Below are 17,346 nucleotides of genomic sequence, written 5' to 3' on the forward strand. Positions count from 1 at the left end.
GGGGCCCCCCTGGCTGTGGGGCCCTCCCCCCCACTAACAGCTGCTGCTTTGGGGCCCTCTTTGCCCCTTTTAATTTGCTGCATAGAACGCATGCATGCAGCAGCAAGGGAGGCGGGGGGCCCCAAAGGGTACTGCTGGGGGCCCTGCTGGGGGCCCCCCTCTTTGGGGGCCCCCCCATTGGGGGGCCCCCCTCTTTTGGTATTATCCCTCCTAACAGAATGGAAGCTAAGGGCCCCCGCTGCGAGCCCGATTTGCTGAGTAATTAGTTAAGTTCTTTTTTGTCTCTCTGCTGCTGCTGCTGCTGCTCTACAAATAGAAGCTCTAAAGAACAATTTGCTTGCTCTCTGCTCTTTTTATATAGTCTAGAATCTCCACTAAAAGAAAAGGGGGTCCCCCAAGGGGGCCCCCCGGGGGGACCCCAAGGGGGCCCCTGAGGGTCACCTGGGGGCCCCTTTGGGCCCCCGGACACAGCGACAGTGGGGGCCCCCAGCAGATCTGCTGCTGGCGAAAGGGGGCCCCCACCAGCGCCAGCAGCAGCAGCAGCAGGAAGGGCTGCTGCAGCAGCTGGCAGCAGCAGCGGCGGGAGTAGCTGGGCAGCAGGGTCTGCTGCAGCGGCGGGCTGCAGCAGGAGCTGCAGCAGAAGGGGCAGCAGCAGCAGCAGCGGGCTGCATGCGGTTTAGGTGGACTCTGCGCTGCAGTTTTGTTTTTTATTTTCGGATTCTTTTTCATTATTTCTTTCTTTTTCATTATTCCTTTCTTTTTTTCTTTCTTCTTTCGACTGCCCCGTAGAGCCGTAGCCGCCGGCGCCTCGCGAGGTTTCGTCGAGCGCGTCAACGAGCTGTACGTACACCCCAAATCGCAGTTCACGGGGTGTCTGTGCATGCACTTTTGCGAAACATAAATGCAAAAAGGGCACTAAACGTTAATATTTTTCGAGCATTTTAATTAAATATAAATAGAGTTTGAATTCTTGCGTATTTAAACGCGAAAACGCATGCAATTTGGGTCTTTTTGGATCTTGAAACTTAAATTCCAAAGAGGTTCTGTGCACGCTTTTGGCCTTTACCTGCAAATTAAATCCCTCCCCATTGAAGGCAACAGCTTGAAATAATCTGTCGCCTCTTTTGACGGTGAAGGGCTCCGTCTTGATGTTGTCCACTGCAGCCATCAGCTCGCCTCTGTAGCCCGCGTCGATGAGGCCGACTGCGCGAAAAAAGTGGAAAGCGGCATTAAATAGGCCCGAAAAATCAAAAATAAGCAGCAAATAGAAGAAAAACAGACAAAATCCATCGCAGTTTTCCATTTCGCGCGTTTTCCGCTTTTTTCGAGCGGCGACGTCTGCGGTGTATGCGCATACACCTCAAGCTGCTGAGGTGTACGTACACCGCAGCGACACAGCGGAAAGCGCACCGGAATTCGCGAGCCGCAGAGGCGTTTTTGAAATGGAACTTCGCGGCATAATGAGCCAGGAAATGGCCTTTCCTTCTTTATTTCTCATGGAAGCTGAAAATCCCAACTTTAGGAACTTTGTTTCCCCCGGCAAAATGGTGGTTTCTTGAATTATGAACAAGTCCAGCCCGCTGTCGCCGTCGTGGAAGGTCCCGTGGCCCTCGTACAGCGCCCGCGTCTCTTCCGAAAAAGGAAGAACTTGCAAAGTATTCATTTTAAAATAAATTATTCAAAAAAGAAAAAAATGCAAAAAGGAGGAAAATGCAGGAAAAAATGAAGTGGCCACGAATCCCGCGGGCACTCTCCTGTGTGGCGGGGGCTGCAGCGGGGAAAGCGAGGGGAAAGCGGAATGTTTTGGAGTTCTTTTTCGCTCAGGAAAACAAAAACATTAGATTGAATTATTTTATTATCAAAAAATAAAATTCTTCGACTTTTGCGTCTGCTTTCCTCGTTTTGCACGAGTGGTGGTTCGCTGACCGACCCCACCCGCCCCCCGGGGCTTCCTCTTCGGCAAATTTCCCCCTTTTCCGCATTTTCGCCCTTAAATTCAAATTAAACGCATTTATAATTCATTTTAATTAATTAATTTCAACAAATTTGAGCCATTCAGTCGTTTCCTCCCGCTGGACGAGCGCCAAAGACAGGCGAATGCACTCGAGGTGTCTGTACACCCCAATCGATTCAGGCACAAAGCACTTTTTGGCCTCGCGATTTTCCTCAAACCAGCTTAAACCCTTAACCTCCAGTCCCAAACCCTAATTCCTAAACCCTAAACTGCACGCTATTTTCTCCCTTCAAACACGACGCTGCTGCGTTCTCGCTGCTGCAAGAATCCAGAGTAGGCTGACACACCAACAGCAGCAGCAGCAGCAGCAGCAGCAGCAGCAGCTCTTCGTCGAATTTAACAGCTTTGCTATTCCATTACGACTTTCGCCCCTAGCTAGCCTCAGTTCCCTCCCTTCAGTGTGAAAGAAGGAAATACTTTTAATTCTTTTTGCATCATCTTTTTAATTCTTTTTGCATTATTATCCTTTTAATTCTTTTTGCTTTATTTAAAAGCAAAAAGAACTTATCTGCTTTTCCAAGACACTCAACAGAGGCCCCCAGCTGCTGCTGCTTGCTGCTGCTTGCTGCTGCATGCTGCTTCTTGCTGCTGCGCTGTTTGCTGCTGCTTGGGGCCTGGACTTGCTGCTGCTGCTACCCCTAAACCCAAAACGCAGCAAAGTGTGTGGGGCAGTCTAGGGCCTACTCTCTGCTGCTCTGGCTAGCAGCAATCAAACAATTAATTTAAAATCAAACAAATGAATAAAAAAATTAAATAAAAAGAAATTAAGTTCTGGCATCTCGCCGGGGTGCGATAAGACAGAAAGAAGTTCCCAGAATGCGAAATAGCGGGACCCTTTTAAACTTTCTCATGATTTCATTTTCTTTTTATTTGCTGCCCTTTTATTTGTTTCATGTTATTGCATTTAATTTCATTTTAGTCATTTAATTTCACTTAATTTCATTTAATTCTGTTTTAGAATTGCGCCGCGATATAGAAGTGTTTGGACTTCATTTGTGGTTCGGGCGGAGGCGCGTTGAGGTGTCTGTACACCTCAGAGGCGGCGGAGCTAGTCGGTGATCGTCGCGATTCCCGCGGGGCCTTTTACGAGTCTGCAGCGCCAGAAAGGGAATAAAATGATAAAAAGCAAGAATAAGTGCAAGAAAGAATGCCAATTGTTCAAAAAGAATCAAACCTGGAACAAACAGTGGAGCTCCCAGATGCAGACGGCCTGAGTGTACGTCCACCGCAGCCCCATGCAGCAGCAGCAGCGCAGCAGCAGCAGCAGCGCAGCAGCAGCGCAGCAGCAGCAGCAGCGCAGCAGCAGCAGCAGCGCAGCAGCAGCGCAGCAGCAGCAGCAGCGCAGCAGAGACCGGTCGGCGAGGAGCGCGTAGTCGGTCTCCTTGGAGTGCCCGAGGGCGGCGAGCAGCAGCAGCTCGTCGAGCTCCTCCTTGCGCAGCGGCTCGCCGCGCTTCGCGAGGATCTCCAGCAGCTGCGTCTGCGAAAGCTTTCCGCTTCGCGCGGCGTCGAAGACGCCGAAGGCTCTGCGCAAAGTCGCGGCTGCCAGCGGCGGCTCGAAGCGCTCCGCGAAGGTCTTCGCGAACTGCGCGAAGCCCAGCGTCCCCTGTGCATGCGCGTCCGCGTCTGCATGCATGCATGCGCACGTGCATGCGCGTGCATGCACGTGCATGCACGTGCGCGTGCGCATGCACGTGCACGTGCATGCAGAGGCAGCTGCAGGTGCGTGCACTTGGCGTTTGGGCTGTTTGGAGGGACAAACCCTAGGCGTGCGTGCATGCAAACAAAGGCATGCAAACAAAGGCATGCAAACAAAGGCGTGCAAACAAAGGCATGCAAACAAAGGCATGCAAACAAAGGCATGCACTTGGCTTTTTTGGTTCTTTCAGAGGACGCAACACACCCTCTGCATGCATGCAAACTCATGCATGCACTTTCGGTTTAAGTTCTTTGAGAGAAACGCGATTAATCAAACTCTTCTTATTCAGGAATTGCTCACCAGGAGGAGCAGCAGCAGCTGCTGCTGCTGCTCCTGCTGCTTTCTTCGGCGCTGCTGCTGCAGCATCTTTGGGCGCGGCCTGTTTGGCTCTGGCGGCGTTTTTTGCTTCTTCTGCGAGAGCAGCTGCAGCAGGAAAAGGAAAGAACTAAATACAAGTTCTTTCAGAATTAAATTAACTCACAAAAGCCTCCAAAGCCTCCACATGCATTCAAAAGTTTTCATTAAAAATTGAAATTGAAATTAATTTTCAAAAAGACCCACAAGCAAATATCTTCGAGAGGTTTGCGTCCGAAACTGTTTGGCCCAAAGCGCGGAAAAGAATGAAGAACTGAAAGGCAGCGCGAAACAGATTAATTCAAATAATAATAAATAATTAAATTAATTTAAATAAATTAAAAAAATAAACTCTTTAATTTATTCAAATTGAATTCACTGTTTGCTTCCGTGGATCTGTTCGGCGTCGAAGAGTGGAACTGCAACGGGAGAAAGACGAAACTTGAACAGATGGATCTCGGGGGATTAAAACGTTCAAAGAGTCGCGAATTTGAATTTAAAAACATAAAATTAAATTAAATTAATAAAATATTAAAAGTGAGAATTAAATTGAGTTCAAAAAATGTCGAAATGGCTGAAATTCAAGTTTTCCGCGCACCTGGCCTTTGTCTATCCGCCCATCCTTGTCTTCGTCCAGAAGGCAAAAAGTGTCGCTGCAACAATTAAAAAGACAAAAAGAAAAAAGTGTTTAAAAGAAATGAAATAAAAGTGAAGTCTGTTGAAAGTAATATCAGACAGAAGGAAGAAAAATTCAGAGAATGATCTCGGAATCCTAGACACGAGGGAGAAATGACACAATTCAAATTAATGCATTCATGAATTTCATTCAATCCGCGGAAACCAACAGATTGCACATATAATTTTTAAAAAAGGGAATAATGCAATTCAAATAAATGCATTCATGAATTTCAATCCTCGAAAACAAACAAAAAATGAGAAAATTATTCTCAACTTTTTCGAAAACCGGAAAGTGTCATGAAGATGAATGTGGTGTACACTGTACAGGAACACGCGAAACTTGGGGAAATGAAGAGCGCTGAAAGGCCCAGATAAATCATTTCAAAGGTTTTAATGATTCTAATTGAATAAACAAATGAAATTCAAAGAAAAAGAGACCATACTGCAGAGATTTGTGTGCGGAGTTATGCGCCTCACTACATCAGCCGCAGGTGCTGCTCGGTGAGCTTGATGCCTCTGCTTGAAGCCATTTTGAAGGCACTTTTCGATCAATTTAAATTTAAATTCAAATTGAGTTCAAAATAACTTTCTTTTGGACCCAACTGTGCAGCTGGAGCCGCGGCGGCGAGCCAGTAGGCTCAACAGCGGTGCTGCTGGCGGAACTGCAGCGTCTGGCGGCAGAAAAGGAGAAAAATGCGTTTAATTGACCTTTTTGTGTTTAAAATAATCCGAAAAAGTCAAAGAAAGTAAGTTTTAACAAAGCTTTCCAGGCGTATTCCTTCGTTTTCTCGCCATCTCAGGGCTGCAGCTGAACTGACCGCCACCCACCGCCGCCATCACCACCCCTGCACTACGCCAAAAGCCCCTTTGCCTCTTTCCCCAGCACTTTCCTCGCATCGCTTTTTGTCTTAGTGCCATTTTGCAACACAGGGGGCCCCCTTATTCCCTTTTTTCCCCTGCGATCCTCTCTCTGGGGGGCCCCCCGGGTCTGCATGCGCCCCTCTCCTTCTGCCCCCTTTCTTGCCCTTCCGCGGGCCTTCAAGCCCACCTAATCGCACGCCGCCGCCGCAGCAGCAGCAGCAGTGCAGCAGCAGCAGCAGCAGCAGCAGCAGCGGGGGCCCCCAGCGCCTGCAGAGGACCCCAGGGGGCCCCCCTCCCCGCGCAGAGGGCCCCGTCAGTACACACTTGGGGGCCCTTGCAGCAGCCACAACAGTAGAAAGATCCAGGCCTGGGAATGCACGAAATCCCTGCAGCAGCAGCAACTGCTGCTGCTGCTGCTGCTGCTGCTGGTGCGCTGGGCCATGGGGCCCCTCGCCTCAGCAGCAGCGGGGGCCCCCAGGACCGCAGGCAGCAGCAGCGGCGGGGGCCCCAACCCTTAAGTGTTTCGCACTCTGTAACTTCTGCTGCTGCTCTTGAGTATGAAGAGGCCCTCGAGGGGCCCCCTGGGGGCCCCCCCCGCTTTGTGTCTCGTCGCTTCAGCTCTTCCTCCGAGCTGCTGCTGCTGCAGCAGCAGCAACAGCAGCAGCAGCAGCAGCATGTGATGCACTTTGCAGACAGTGAAATTGAAGAGCTCAGAGAGGCCTATAGAAAGGTGCGAAGTCCCCCCAGCAGGGGACTAGCAGCAGCAGCAGCAGCAGCAGCAGCAACAGATACACCTTTGCGGCGTGACCGGGAACTGCAGCAGCAGCAACGGCAGCAGCAGCAGCAGCACAGGGGGTCTGACAAGCCCCAGGCTGCATGCAGAGACGAGCGGAAAGGGCTTGTTGGAACCAGCAGCAGCAGCAGCAGCAGCAGCAACGAAGACGTTGCTGCAGTGCTTCCTACCTCACCTGACGCAGCAGCAGCAGCAGACAATCCCCCTAGGCCATGTCCAACGAACCCGAGCAGCAGCAGCAGCAGCAGCAGCACTCCTTTTGATGAGATTCCTGTGTCACTTGCTGCTGCGGGGGATAAGCCCACCCCCTTTGAAGCTTTGCTGCAGCGCGCGCTGCAGCAGGAAGCAGAAATCAGCGGCAGCAGCAGCCGAGGCACCCCGCCCTCTGTCCGGCAGCAGCAGCAGCAGCAGCAGCAGCAGCAGCAAAGTCGCCCATTTCTTCGGAAAGGAACAAACCTGCAGGCATGGAGGGCCCCTTCTGTCTGCGGCAAACGGGGAGGCGTAGCAGCAAAGCCTGCAGCAGCAGCAGCAGCAACAGCAACAGCGACGGCAGCAGCAGCAGCAGCAGAACCACCTGCGGAGGCGCCCGACACTCAAGGTGAGCTGAGTGATGTCTGCACAGCTGCTGCTGCTGCTGCTGTGGCTGCTGCTGCTGCTGCTGCTGCTCTCGTTGTTGCTTCCGTTCCAGGTGCTACCGGTGCGTGCGCAGGTGCCCCTCTTTGTGCTGCTGCTGTTTTCTGCTGCTGCTGCTGCTGGTGCTGCTGCTGCTGCTGCTGCTGCACCTTCGACTCTGGTGCCTGTGAAGTGGCCGCAGGAGTGGTTTCTGGGCGGCCAGCAACACCCACAAGTCGGCGGCAGCAGCAGCTGCAGCAGCAGCAGCAACGGGGCCAGCGTCTGCAAGCCTCTGAAGGTGCAAATGAGGAAAGTCCAGCAGCAGCAGCAGCAGCAACAGCAGACAAAGTAGAGAGCCAAGAATGCTGGGAGTCTCGTCTTTTTGGAGATGACTCCTCTGCAAGCTATGCACCGCTTCAAGGAAAGCGCATGCAGCAGCAGCAGCAGCAGCAGCAGCTGCCGCTGCTGCTGCAGCGGCAGCAGCAGCAGCAGCTGCTGCAGGAGGACCCCGAAGACGCTGAAGAAGCCGAAGCGGAGGACGACGATTGGCTTGGAGAGCAGCTGCAGCAGCTGCAGCAGCAGAAGCAGCTGCAGCAGCTGCTGCAGAAGAGGCAGCCCAGGCCTTCTCGCCAGCAAAGCCCAGCAGCAGCAGCAGCAAGTGCTGCTGCTGCTGCTGCTGCTGAGCATGAGCCGTCACGGATGTCACCTCACGGCTCACTGCGGCGAAGGGAGCAGCAGCAGCGCCAGCAGCAGCAGCTGCTGCAGCAGCAGCAGCAGCAGCAGCACAGCAGCTTGGGAGAGACTGAAGAAGAAGATGCAACAGAGGATGCACGAGACAACCCAGAGCTTGCTGCCTCTTTTGCCATGCGGCAGCAGCGGCAGCAGCAGCAGCAGCAGCGGCAGCTGCTGCATGCAGGCGAAGAGCCGCCGCTGCTGTCGCCGCAGCAGCGGCCGCGGCTGATATCTTTTGCAGACGAATACACAGCAGCAGCAGCAGGTACAGCAGCAGCAGCAGCAGCAGACAGCAGCGGCAGCGGGGCCCTCCAGGTGTCTGCTGCTGCAGCAGAAGAAAGCGAACGCGAGCTGTTTAAATCAAGAATGGAAATCCTGAAGCTGCAGATGGCAAGGTGGGGCTGCTATAAACCCCAAACCCTAAACCCTAAACCCTAAACCCTAGTTTCAAGTCCTAAACGCTGAACCCTTCGGGTTTACGGTTCGCCCTCGGGGCCCCAAACCTCTAACCCCTAGCAGCTGCTGCTTGTAAGGGTTTCTCTGCAGCGGAGGTTACACCTGCTGCTGCTGCTGCTGCTGCTGCTGCTGCTGCTCTTCAAACCCTAAACCCTCGGCTGCTGCGGCTTATTTGCAGACTGCGGGAGAGCGAAGATCGCCTGCGGAATATCTCAGCGGAGCTGCGGCAGCAAAGGGCTGATTTAGAGGCAGAAAGAAGTCAGGATTTAGGGTTTAGGGTTTAGCGTTTAGGGTTTGGGGTTTAGGGCCTAGGGTTTAAGGTTGAAGGCTTAAGGATGCGATTTACCATTAGTTCTGGCAGAGCTCTTTCCCCTTCACCTCAAAGCGCATGGTTCAGTGTTTAGGGTTTAGGGTTTAGGGTTTAGGGTTTAGGGTTTAGGGTTTAGGGTTTAGGGTTTAGGGTTTGATTGTCTTTGCTGCTCAGGCCGGCTGCACTCAACAATGAATGAGCAGCACCAGCAAGCTCTGCAGGAAATAAATGCATGCAGGCAGCAGCTGCAGCAGCAGAAGCGCCGCCTAGCAGGTGACCTAGGATTTAGGGTTTAGGGTTTAGGGTTTAGCTGTCGCATTCTTGCAGCTGCTGCAGCAGAAACGCCACGTAGCAGACGGCCCTTTAGGGTTTAGGGTTTAGGGTTTAGGTTTAGTGTGTGATTTCTGCAGCGGAAAGAGAGCGACTGCGAGAAGGTTTGGCTCAGCAGCATCAGCAGCAGCAGCAGCAGCATATGCTGCAGCAGCAAATTGTGGACTTAAAGGTGTGCTTTCCTCAATGCTTTTGCTGCTGCAGATATTGCTGCTGCTGCTGTTTGTATTGCTGCTGCTGCTGCTGCTCACATTGCCATTGACGTTCTTTTCAGATGGCTTCGTTTTGCTGCTGCGGCTGCTGCACTCCTCTACTACTACTGCTGCTGCTTCCTAGCGTTACCCCTCCTGTTGCCGCTGCTGCTGCTGCTGCTGCTGCTGCTGCTGCTGCTAGGAGGAGCTTCAAAACGTACGAAGTCGCTACCGGTCAGCCCACAGCCGCTGGGCAGCAGAGAAGCAGCAGCTGCAGCAGCAGCTGCAGGAGGTTAAGGCTGAGCTGCGGCTGGCAGTAGCAGCAAGAAACCCTTCTGATGCAGGTTCGCAGGGTTTAGGGTTTGGCGCCTAGGGTTTAGGGTTTAGGGTTTAGGGTTTGGCGCTTAGGGTTTAGGGTTTAGGGTTCAGGGTTTGGGGTTCTACAGCAGAGTTCAGGATCAGGGTTTGGTCGCTTGTTCCCAATCTGCTGCTTTTTCCTGTGCTGCGTTTAACTGCAGCAGCAGCAGCAGCAGCTGCTGCTGCAGCACGCAGATATCCTGCGCCGCCTGCGTCTGCCTCTGGACGCAGCACGCCCGCCTCCAGCCGTCGGCAGCAGCTGCAGCAGCAGCAGCAGCAGCAGCAGCAGCAGGAGCGGGTGCAGCCAGGATCTTCGGCCTGCCGTCGGCGCCTGAGCATGTGCAGCAGCAGCAGCATCCGCAGCAGAAGCAGCTGCAGCATCCCTCGCTGGGAGCAGCAGCAGCAGCAGCAGCTGCAGCAGCAAACAGATTTGTCTCCCTTACTTTCCCCTTCTGCCTTGGGGGACCCTGACTGGCAAGACACAGCAGCAAGCCTTTTAGACCAGGGTCTTGGCGCTGCTGCTGCTCCTGCTGCTGCTGCTGCTCCTGCTGCTGCTGCTGCTGACCCTCCATCGGCGCTGGGGCGTCTCGCCGCCTCGGTGACGGAGAGCCTGCGGCAGCAGCAGCAGCTGCAGCAGCAGCAGCAGCTGCTGCAGCAGCAGCTGCACAGCAGCTCGACTTTGCTGCCAGCCACAGCTTTCATATCCCCCACGGACTCATTTGGTCGGCATAATCCGCAGCAGCAGCTGTTGTATGAGCAGCAGCAGATGCTGCAGCAACAGCAGCAGCAGCTGATGCAGCAGCAGCAGCTCCTGCTGCAGCTGTCTCAGTCTCTGGCGGCAGCCAGCGACCCAGCGACAGCGGCAGCGGCTGCAGCTGCCGCTGCAGCCAAACCACACAAGCAGCAGCAGCAGCAGCAGCAAGGCTGCTTGCTGCTGCAGCAGCCCGATGCTTCTCAAAGCAGCACATCAACCCGAGAGAGCAGCACACACCTCAGCAGCAGCATTCCCTTAGAGGCGGAGCCGCTGCTGCCCCCAGAAGTCCAAATACAACTTGCTGCATTTCCAGTTGCTCAAAAAGCAGCAGCAACGGCAGCAGCAACGGCAGCAACAGCAGCAGCAGCAGCAGCTTCAACGGCGACTGGAGCTGTTCCTGCTGCTCCCGCTGCTGCGGCCCCAGCAAATGCTGCTGCGCCTGCTGCTGCTGCTTCCCAGCAACAGCAGCAACAGCAGCAGCAGCAGCAGCAGCAACAGCAAGAGCAGCAGCAACAACAGCAGCAACAGCAACAGCAAGGGAAAGAGCCATTATCTGTCGGCCAAGAAAGCGGTAAGAACCTGCTGCAACAGCAGCAGAATCCGTAGCGTCATCGGCAGCACTGCGAGCAGCCTCGGCAGCAGCAGCAGCGGCTGCTGCTGCTGCTGCTGCAGCAACACCAGCAGCAGCTGCAGCAACGCCAGCAACCGCTGCAGCAACAGCAGCAGCTGCTGCAGCAACAGCAGCAGCTGCTGCAGCAACAGCAGCAGCAGCTCAGCAGCAGCAGCGAGAGGTTGCATGTGTGTGGGGTCTCAGGCGAGGACTTCAGCAGTTTGTTGTCTTTTGATTTTTCTTCTCCTTTTGTTTTGGGAATGGAAACCCTCAGGGAGATTTTAAATGACTCCAAAGAGCCTCTGGAGACGAAAACAGTGAAGGGCAGGCAAGAGATCACCACAAGCGCGGGCAAGTTGCTGCTGCTGCTGCTGCTGCTGCTGCTGCTGGACGTGCGCCGCTTGCTTCTGTCCCTTTCAGCATTTGATTTGATTTCGTTCGTTTATTTTTGACAGTCATTTAGTTCCTTTTAAGCCCCAGCTGCTTCCTGCTGCTGCTGCTGCTGCTGCTGCTGCTGCTGCTGCTGCTGCTTCAGGACACACGCGGACAGTCTACAGCAACGGCCTAGAGCGCCTCAAGGCCAAAAGCGGCCTCAGCTTCGTTTTGTTTTTAAATGGAGACATTCGAATAACTCAGCCCAGCGGAGTCCAGGTGCAAACCCTAAACCCTAAACCCTAAACCCTCGTCGCTAAACCCTAAACCCTCGTCGCTAAACCCTAAACCCTCGGCGCCAGGGTCTTGAAACTGAAAACCCTAGCCGCCTGAAGGAGCAGCGCGGTTGACGCTGGCCCCACAAACCCTAAACCCCAAACCCTAATTTTGACTTTTTGAAAGTACAGGAGGTGGATGGAGAAGAATAAAGCCTAAACCCTAATTTAGGGTTTACTGCCTTTTTTTGCTGCTGCAGATATACCAATTCAGGGAAAGCAACACGCTGCAGTACAACTTGCCAGACGGGCGTCAGTTCAACCGGTAAATGAACTTTAAATGTTTTGAACTTTTCAGATTTCCATTTTGCACTTGTGCAGTGTGTTGAGGTGTACGTACACCCGAGCAAGCAGCAGCCCGCGAAGCTGTTTCGCGCCACTTGCGTCGATTTTGTCCGTTTTTTTTTGCTTTTTTCTCCTTTTTTGTTGGAATTTAATTGAATTTTAATTATTTTATTTGTTTGGACTTCGCAGCTTTTCAGATGGGCAGCTGGAGTGCCTTTTTCCCGACGGATCGGCGCAAATAATTTTTGCAAACGGGATTCGCAAAGTCGTGGGGCCGCAGAAAGACGAAAAGATCATCTTTCCAGATGGCGAGTCGAAGCGAAACAAATGCAGCATTAAATGCCATTTAAAACCATCAATTCATTTTTAATTTAATTTGAATGTTTTATTCTTTTCTTTTCGAAAAAATCCGGAATTCAAAAGTCATTTTTTCGAGTCAATTCGACAAAAAGGCATTTTGCACTCATCTGCTCTTAGCCAAATGCGTTTGTTTAATACCTTTTGTAAGATATTAAATAAATAATTATGAATTGGATGTTTTTAATATTTATTTTAATAAATATTTAAAATATTTAAATTAAATCAATTGTGCAATTTTCAAAACGAGGAATACCGCAGCATTTGCAGACAGCATATCCCATCATTATTCATTTATTTGTTCATTTATTTATTTATTTATTTATTTATTCATTTATTTATTTGTTTATTTGTTTGTTTGTTTATTTATTGTTTATTTATTTACTTGTTCAGCAATCCGACTTTGTGTTCTAGTCTGTTTCTTTTGCGCAGCAAAAGCTGCATGTTTTCGAAAATATAATTAGATTTAGAAGTGTTTTTATTTTTAATTTTTAATTTCTTTTTTGTTTTCAAAAATATAATTAGATTTAAAAGTCTTTTAATTTTTTATTTTTTATTTCTTTTGGGCTGCTTTGTCTTCGTTGCAGGCAGTGTCCAGGCCATCCCGGCCTCTTCGTCTTGATTTGACTTTTTGTCTTTTTGCAGATCTTTGAATTATTAAATAGACAAAACCCTAGGGTTTAGGGTTTAGGGTTTGGGATTTGCGGGGAACCCCCCGTTACTCAGGGTTTGTTTTGTACATGCTACCCGAGACCCATCGTCTAGTGTTTAGGGTTTAGGTGCTAAAGTCTAGGGTTTAGGGTTTAGGGTTTAGGTTCTTGAGTCTAGGGTTTAAGGTTTAGGGTTTAGGGTTTGGGGTTTTGAGAGATTAGGGTACAGGTCACCGCATAGCCTCCGATTAGACGCGAATCTCGAGGTTTAGCCTCTAGCATCGAGGCTCTAGGGTTTAGGTTCTAGAAATTAGGGTTTAGGGTTTAGGGTTTACCCTCAAGCCATAACAACGCCGATTAAAGTGCTTTTCTATAGTATTAAAATGCAAAACAATTTTAAAAACAAAAAAGAGAAAATTAGAATAATGAAAAGACTCAAAACATGCAAAGAGGAAGCCTGCAGTACTTTTTGCAATGGACTTCTTGTGGAACCCTCGTTGAGGGTTTCGCAGGGCTTCGTCGAAAGCCCCCATTTGGTGTTTATTTTTATCAAAATAGAGAATATATTTAGGGGTTTCTTTATCAAAATTAAAAAAATATTATAATTTATAACTGCACAGTTGGCATTGTTCTTCCTGCGCTTAAATACTCCACCTGTGTTCCCTCTGGGTTGCGCAGCCCTTGTGCAAAGTTGGCTCGAATGGGCTTGAAATTTCCCGAAATTTTGCGTTTAATTGAATTAATTAAAATTAAATCAATTTAAAACATTTATTTAACTCCATTTTTCACCTAAGGACGCGAGGAAATCCGTACATGCGCATGGCAGACCAGAGGTCCGCTGCGCTTTCGGCTGCCCACCTAGCTTAACCTCGGGCAGTCCATCGCGGGGCTTTCTGAAGCTGAAACAAAAGTGCATCTTCCGAGTTAAAAGTATATTCATAAATGCGAGGCAAAGAAGTTATTTATTTATAGTAGATCGGGAAAATAATGCCGCAATTCAGTGGTGACTGACTGCGGGTGCGCCCCTCACCTGAATTCTGAAATTGCCGAAACATGTATTCGCGCGTTTCTTCGCCAGATATCCGCGCGATCCGATTCTATTATTAAATTTTGTTTATTTAATTTAATTAAGACTTTAAATCGTTAAAAAAGCTGCGTCGCGGACTCAAGGCGTGGTGGTGGTGGCGCGCAGCAAGCAGGTCACCGCCGGGGCGTTTCCTCTTGCTTCCAATCCCCTGAAACTTCCTCAAGCTCCTCTTCGTGCATAACTTTGCAAAATCCATTAATATATTTGGCAATTCTGGCTTTTTAACGAGCCCAGACCCGCGGGTTCCCCCGTTTTTCAAGTTTTTGGAGCTGCAATTCAAGTCCGTTCGTGTTCATGATCACGCGGCTCTACCTCCTGCTTTTCTTCCTGCTGCTGGGCCTCGCAAATGCCCAAAGCGGAAACTCAGAAGAAGAAAACAGTCAGGGCTTTTGCCCGCGTTTGGGGGCCTCGATTTCGCGCTTTTGCAAATGCACGGCCGAAACCTTCAGCAACATTGGCCAGGCCATCAAGGACACGGCCTCCAAATACATGAAATAAACCCGAAAATAAATCCAATTAACTTTAATTAATTAATTTATTAATTTAAGTTCGTAATTGAACCCAAGTGCTGCTCAAAAGAGCCTCCAAAATGCTTTCTGGGACCGCTCACCAGCCCATTTCAGCTTCTATTCCTCCAAAGCCTAGAAAGGCAATTCTTAACGGTGGCTGCGTCTTAAAACAATCCCAAGCCCTTTTGAAGTCCTTATGGACTTCAAAAAGCCTCAAAAGACCTTTTAATGATTTTATTATCCCCACAGATCTGCAGGGGCCCCCAAAGCAGCAGCAGAAGCTCTAATAAAGCCCTCTGAGGGGCCCCTGGGGGCCCCAAGAATTCACATTACTTACCACAAGACCCCAAATGCACCCTATTCTCCTCTTATTGCTTTATAGGAGCCCTTAATGGTCTTTCAAGGGCCCCGGGGGCCCCGGGGGCCCCAGGGGGCCCTAGGGGGCCCTAGAGGGTCCCAGAGGGCCCTTGGGGGCCCCGTGAGGCCCCTGGAGCTTCCTTGGGCTCTCAGGGGGCCCCCAGGGGGCCCCCCGAGGGGCCCCCAGGGGGCCCCCCGAGGGGCCTCCAGGGGGCCCCAGAGGCCCGTAGGAAAGAGTAGAGGCGCAGCAATTCTGCAGCATTTGAAGGGAGTTGAATATTGAAAAAAGAAAAAGAAAAAGCTGAAAAAAAGTTTTAAAAAAGAATTCAATAAAAGTTAAAAATGGAGTTGAAGCCTTAATGGCTTTTTGTTTGGTGTTTATTTCTGCCGCTGCTTTGTTGAATATTTAAAATTATTTATTTTTGGTTTTTATTTTTTAGAAAATAATAAAAAGAAAAAAGGGAAAAAAGGAAATATTCATTTTTGTTTTTTACTTTTTCGAAAAAACATAGAAAGAAACAAAAAGGTGGCAAATAACTCGGGCTCTCTTTTCACTCGTTTTGTTTTCATTTATTTTAATATTTATTTCTTTTTACATCGCTTTAAAGAATTAAATAAGGTGCAAATGAAAACCAATTTGCTTCTCTTTTGCTAAATCTTTACAAGCAACTGAATTGACCAAAACCCTAAACCCTAAACCCTAAACCCTAATTCGCTTGGGGTTTTGATAGACATTAAAAAGTGGAATTGACTGGAAGGCCAATGCAAAATTTGGATCTTTGAGTTGAAAATAAAAGATTTATATTTTTGTTTTTATCCACTTCCACTTTGCTTTATGAAGCTTGTATGCATGGTGTACATACACCTGATTGCATGCGCGCATGCACAACTCCACAAAAGCATTTGAAGTCATTTATTTAGTTGTGATAAACTACATTTGGACTCTAAATCTAATTTATCTTGTATTTATTTAGTTTTATTATTAATTGTATTCCTTTTTGAGCTCCTTTTTATATTTAAAGATTTGTTAAAAGACCTTTTTAGTCTTTTTAATTTATCAAGACTCCTTTTGCTGCAGCACTGCTTCTGTTTGTTGCTTGCAGCAAATTTGAGTTTTGCTGCAGCAAAATGTTGAAGGAGTTTTAGTGAATTTGGTTAGCGGATAAATTCTAAGACAGATCTCATGGGTCTAAACGAGAAATTAAAAAGACAAGGATAACTTGCTGCTGCAGAGTAGTTGCTGCTGCTGCTGCTGCGAGTTGCTGCTGCTGCACACCACCCAGCAACAGTTCCCCCACTTGGTGGTTCTAGTGCCCTCGCAAGTTGAAAAGTAACTAGTTTTTGAATTTTAAAAAGACAAAAAGTATTTAAAATGCAAAAAGATAGAATGTTTGAATTTTAAATAAGTCATTTGATATTCGAGAGTGACCCTTGAAGCGCAGTTTGAAAAATCCCCCAGATCCAGAATTGCAAGAGGAGTTCAAAAGCTGAAGTTTGAAATGAATGCAGAAGAACATTTGAATAGTCCTTAAACAATTCTGGTAAAGAAGAATAAAAAAAAGAATTATTTAATTTTAGTTTGAAATTGGCGGAGTTGGCAATTCAAAAAGTTGAATTTTTCGCATTCTGCAGTCGCCTGCGTGGCGCTTCAGCTGCGCCGCAGCTACTTCTGCAAAGTTTGTGGACATTTAGTGCCAAAACTTAAATTAGAAGCAAAATTGATAGAATAAATTATAATTCAATGAAATTAGCGCTTTCCGATTAGGGGTTTCCGCCTTTGTGGGGTTTACAGACACCGCAGAGATGCACAGAAGTTGCAAGTTCACGCGCGGGCTGCGGCTCTGAGCAACTTGGGACTCGCAATTCATCCAAAAAGATTTATTTAGATAAATTTATTTATTTTAAAACTGTGTGGCGGAGAAAAGGGAATTGTTTCGCGAGCTGCAGCAGCCGCCGCCTCGCGACCTTCTGTGGCTGGGGCTGCGACGCCGAAAGGCTGAGATGGAGGCTCGTGCTCTGTTCTTTCGTCTCTGCGCCACTGAATGCTAAATATAAATTAATTCAAATCGGAAAATAAATTAATTCCCTCGGAGGTTGCCGGGTAAGCTCGAGTTCCCGTTGTTTCGCGGGTCTCAGGTGTATCGGCAGGTCTTTGCAGCTTTCCTTCTGCGCGGCCGTTTCGCCTTTCAGTGCGCCATTTTCGCAGCAGTTCTTCTCGAACTTGTGTCCTCAACTTGCATTTACTATTTTCGTTTCCATTATCCCTTCAGGGGCCTCCTGAGCTCCGAGTTTCCGCGCTTTCCCCCGCGCCGCAGCTCCGGTCTTCACTGCTGTGCGGCCTTCAGGGTTCCTTCACTGCAAAGATGGCCAGCGGCGTCGCGACAGTCAAGGAGGTTATCTCCGGGGACACTCTGGTCCTCGTGGGGGCCCCCAAGGGTGAGCTGCTCCCTGCGTTCCCGCTGCAGCAGCAGCAGCGGCAGCAGCAGCAGCAGCTGCAGCAGCAGCGCAGCAGCTGCTGCCCAGCGCATCCCGTAGCCCGCCTCCACCCCGCTGGAGCTCCGCGGCTCCACCCTGCCGCTGCTGCTGCCGCCAGCCTGCCGCCGCCGCTGCTGCTGCTGCACTGCTGCTGCTGCTGCTGCTGCTGCT

At 49.8% G+C, this 17,346-nt stretch overlaps 4 protein-coding genes across 4 annotated transcripts in view; 2 read left to right on the forward strand and 2 right to left on the reverse strand.

The window, feature by feature from the left end:
- Window positions 1-676: 676 nt before the first annotated feature.
- ETH_00008300 (deoxyuridine 5'-triphosphate nucleotidohydrolase, putative) lies at window positions 677-1,663 on the reverse strand (the record flags this gene model as incomplete). Its single annotated transcript, XM_013378653.1, has 3 exons — window positions 677-838; window positions 1,067-1,203; window positions 1,411-1,663. 3 exons carry the CDS (start codon window positions 1,661-1,663, stop codon window positions 677-679), a joined length of 552 nt encoding a protein of 183 aa, XP_013234107.1.
- Window positions 1,664-3,062: 1,399 nt separating this feature from the next.
- ETH_00008305 (myosin regulatory light chain, putative) lies at window positions 3,063-5,272 on the reverse strand (the record flags this gene model as incomplete). Its single annotated transcript, XM_013378654.1, has 6 exons — window positions 3,063-3,105; window positions 3,367-3,637; window positions 4,011-4,133; window positions 4,272-4,338; window positions 4,663-4,717; window positions 5,220-5,272. 6 exons carry the CDS (start codon window positions 5,270-5,272, stop codon window positions 3,063-3,065), a joined length of 612 nt encoding a protein of 203 aa, XP_013234108.1.
- Window positions 5,273-5,976: 704 nt separating this feature from the next.
- Window positions 5,977-12,110, forward strand: ETH_00008310 (uncharacterized protein; the record flags this gene model as incomplete). The annotated part of the gene is made up of 11 exons (XM_013378655.1): window positions 5,977-6,994; window positions 7,211-8,135; window positions 8,375-8,454; window positions 8,681-8,779; window positions 8,917-9,008; window positions 9,230-9,371; window positions 9,546-10,709; window positions 10,953-11,099; window positions 11,284-11,399; window positions 11,656-11,720; window positions 11,930-12,110. The coding sequence occupies 11 exons, from the start codon at window positions 5,977-5,979 to the stop codon at window positions 12,108-12,110; spliced, it is 4,029 nt and encodes a 1,342-aa protein (XP_013234109.1).
- Window positions 12,111-17,063: 4,953 nt separating this feature from the next.
- Window positions 17,064-17,346, forward strand: part of ETH_00008315 (tudor / staphylococcal nuclease domain-containing protein, putative) — a gene marked incomplete at both ends in the record, with an annotated part of 5,779 nt that continues 5,496 nt past the window's right edge. The window contains one exon of the mRNA XM_013378656.1: window positions 17,064-17,231. Within this exon, the coding sequence (XP_013234110.1) occupies window positions 17,064-17,231 (168 nt within the window). The remainder of the gene's footprint in view (window positions 17,232-17,346) is intronic.

The sequence above is a fragment of the Eimeria tenella genome, genomic scaffold (genome assembly GCF_000499545.2).
Source record: "Eimeria tenella Houghton genomic scaffold, Eth_scaff93, whole genome shotgun sequence".
Classification (NCBI taxonomy): Eukaryota; Apicomplexa; class Conoidasida; order Eucoccidiorida; family Eimeriidae; genus Eimeria; species Eimeria tenella.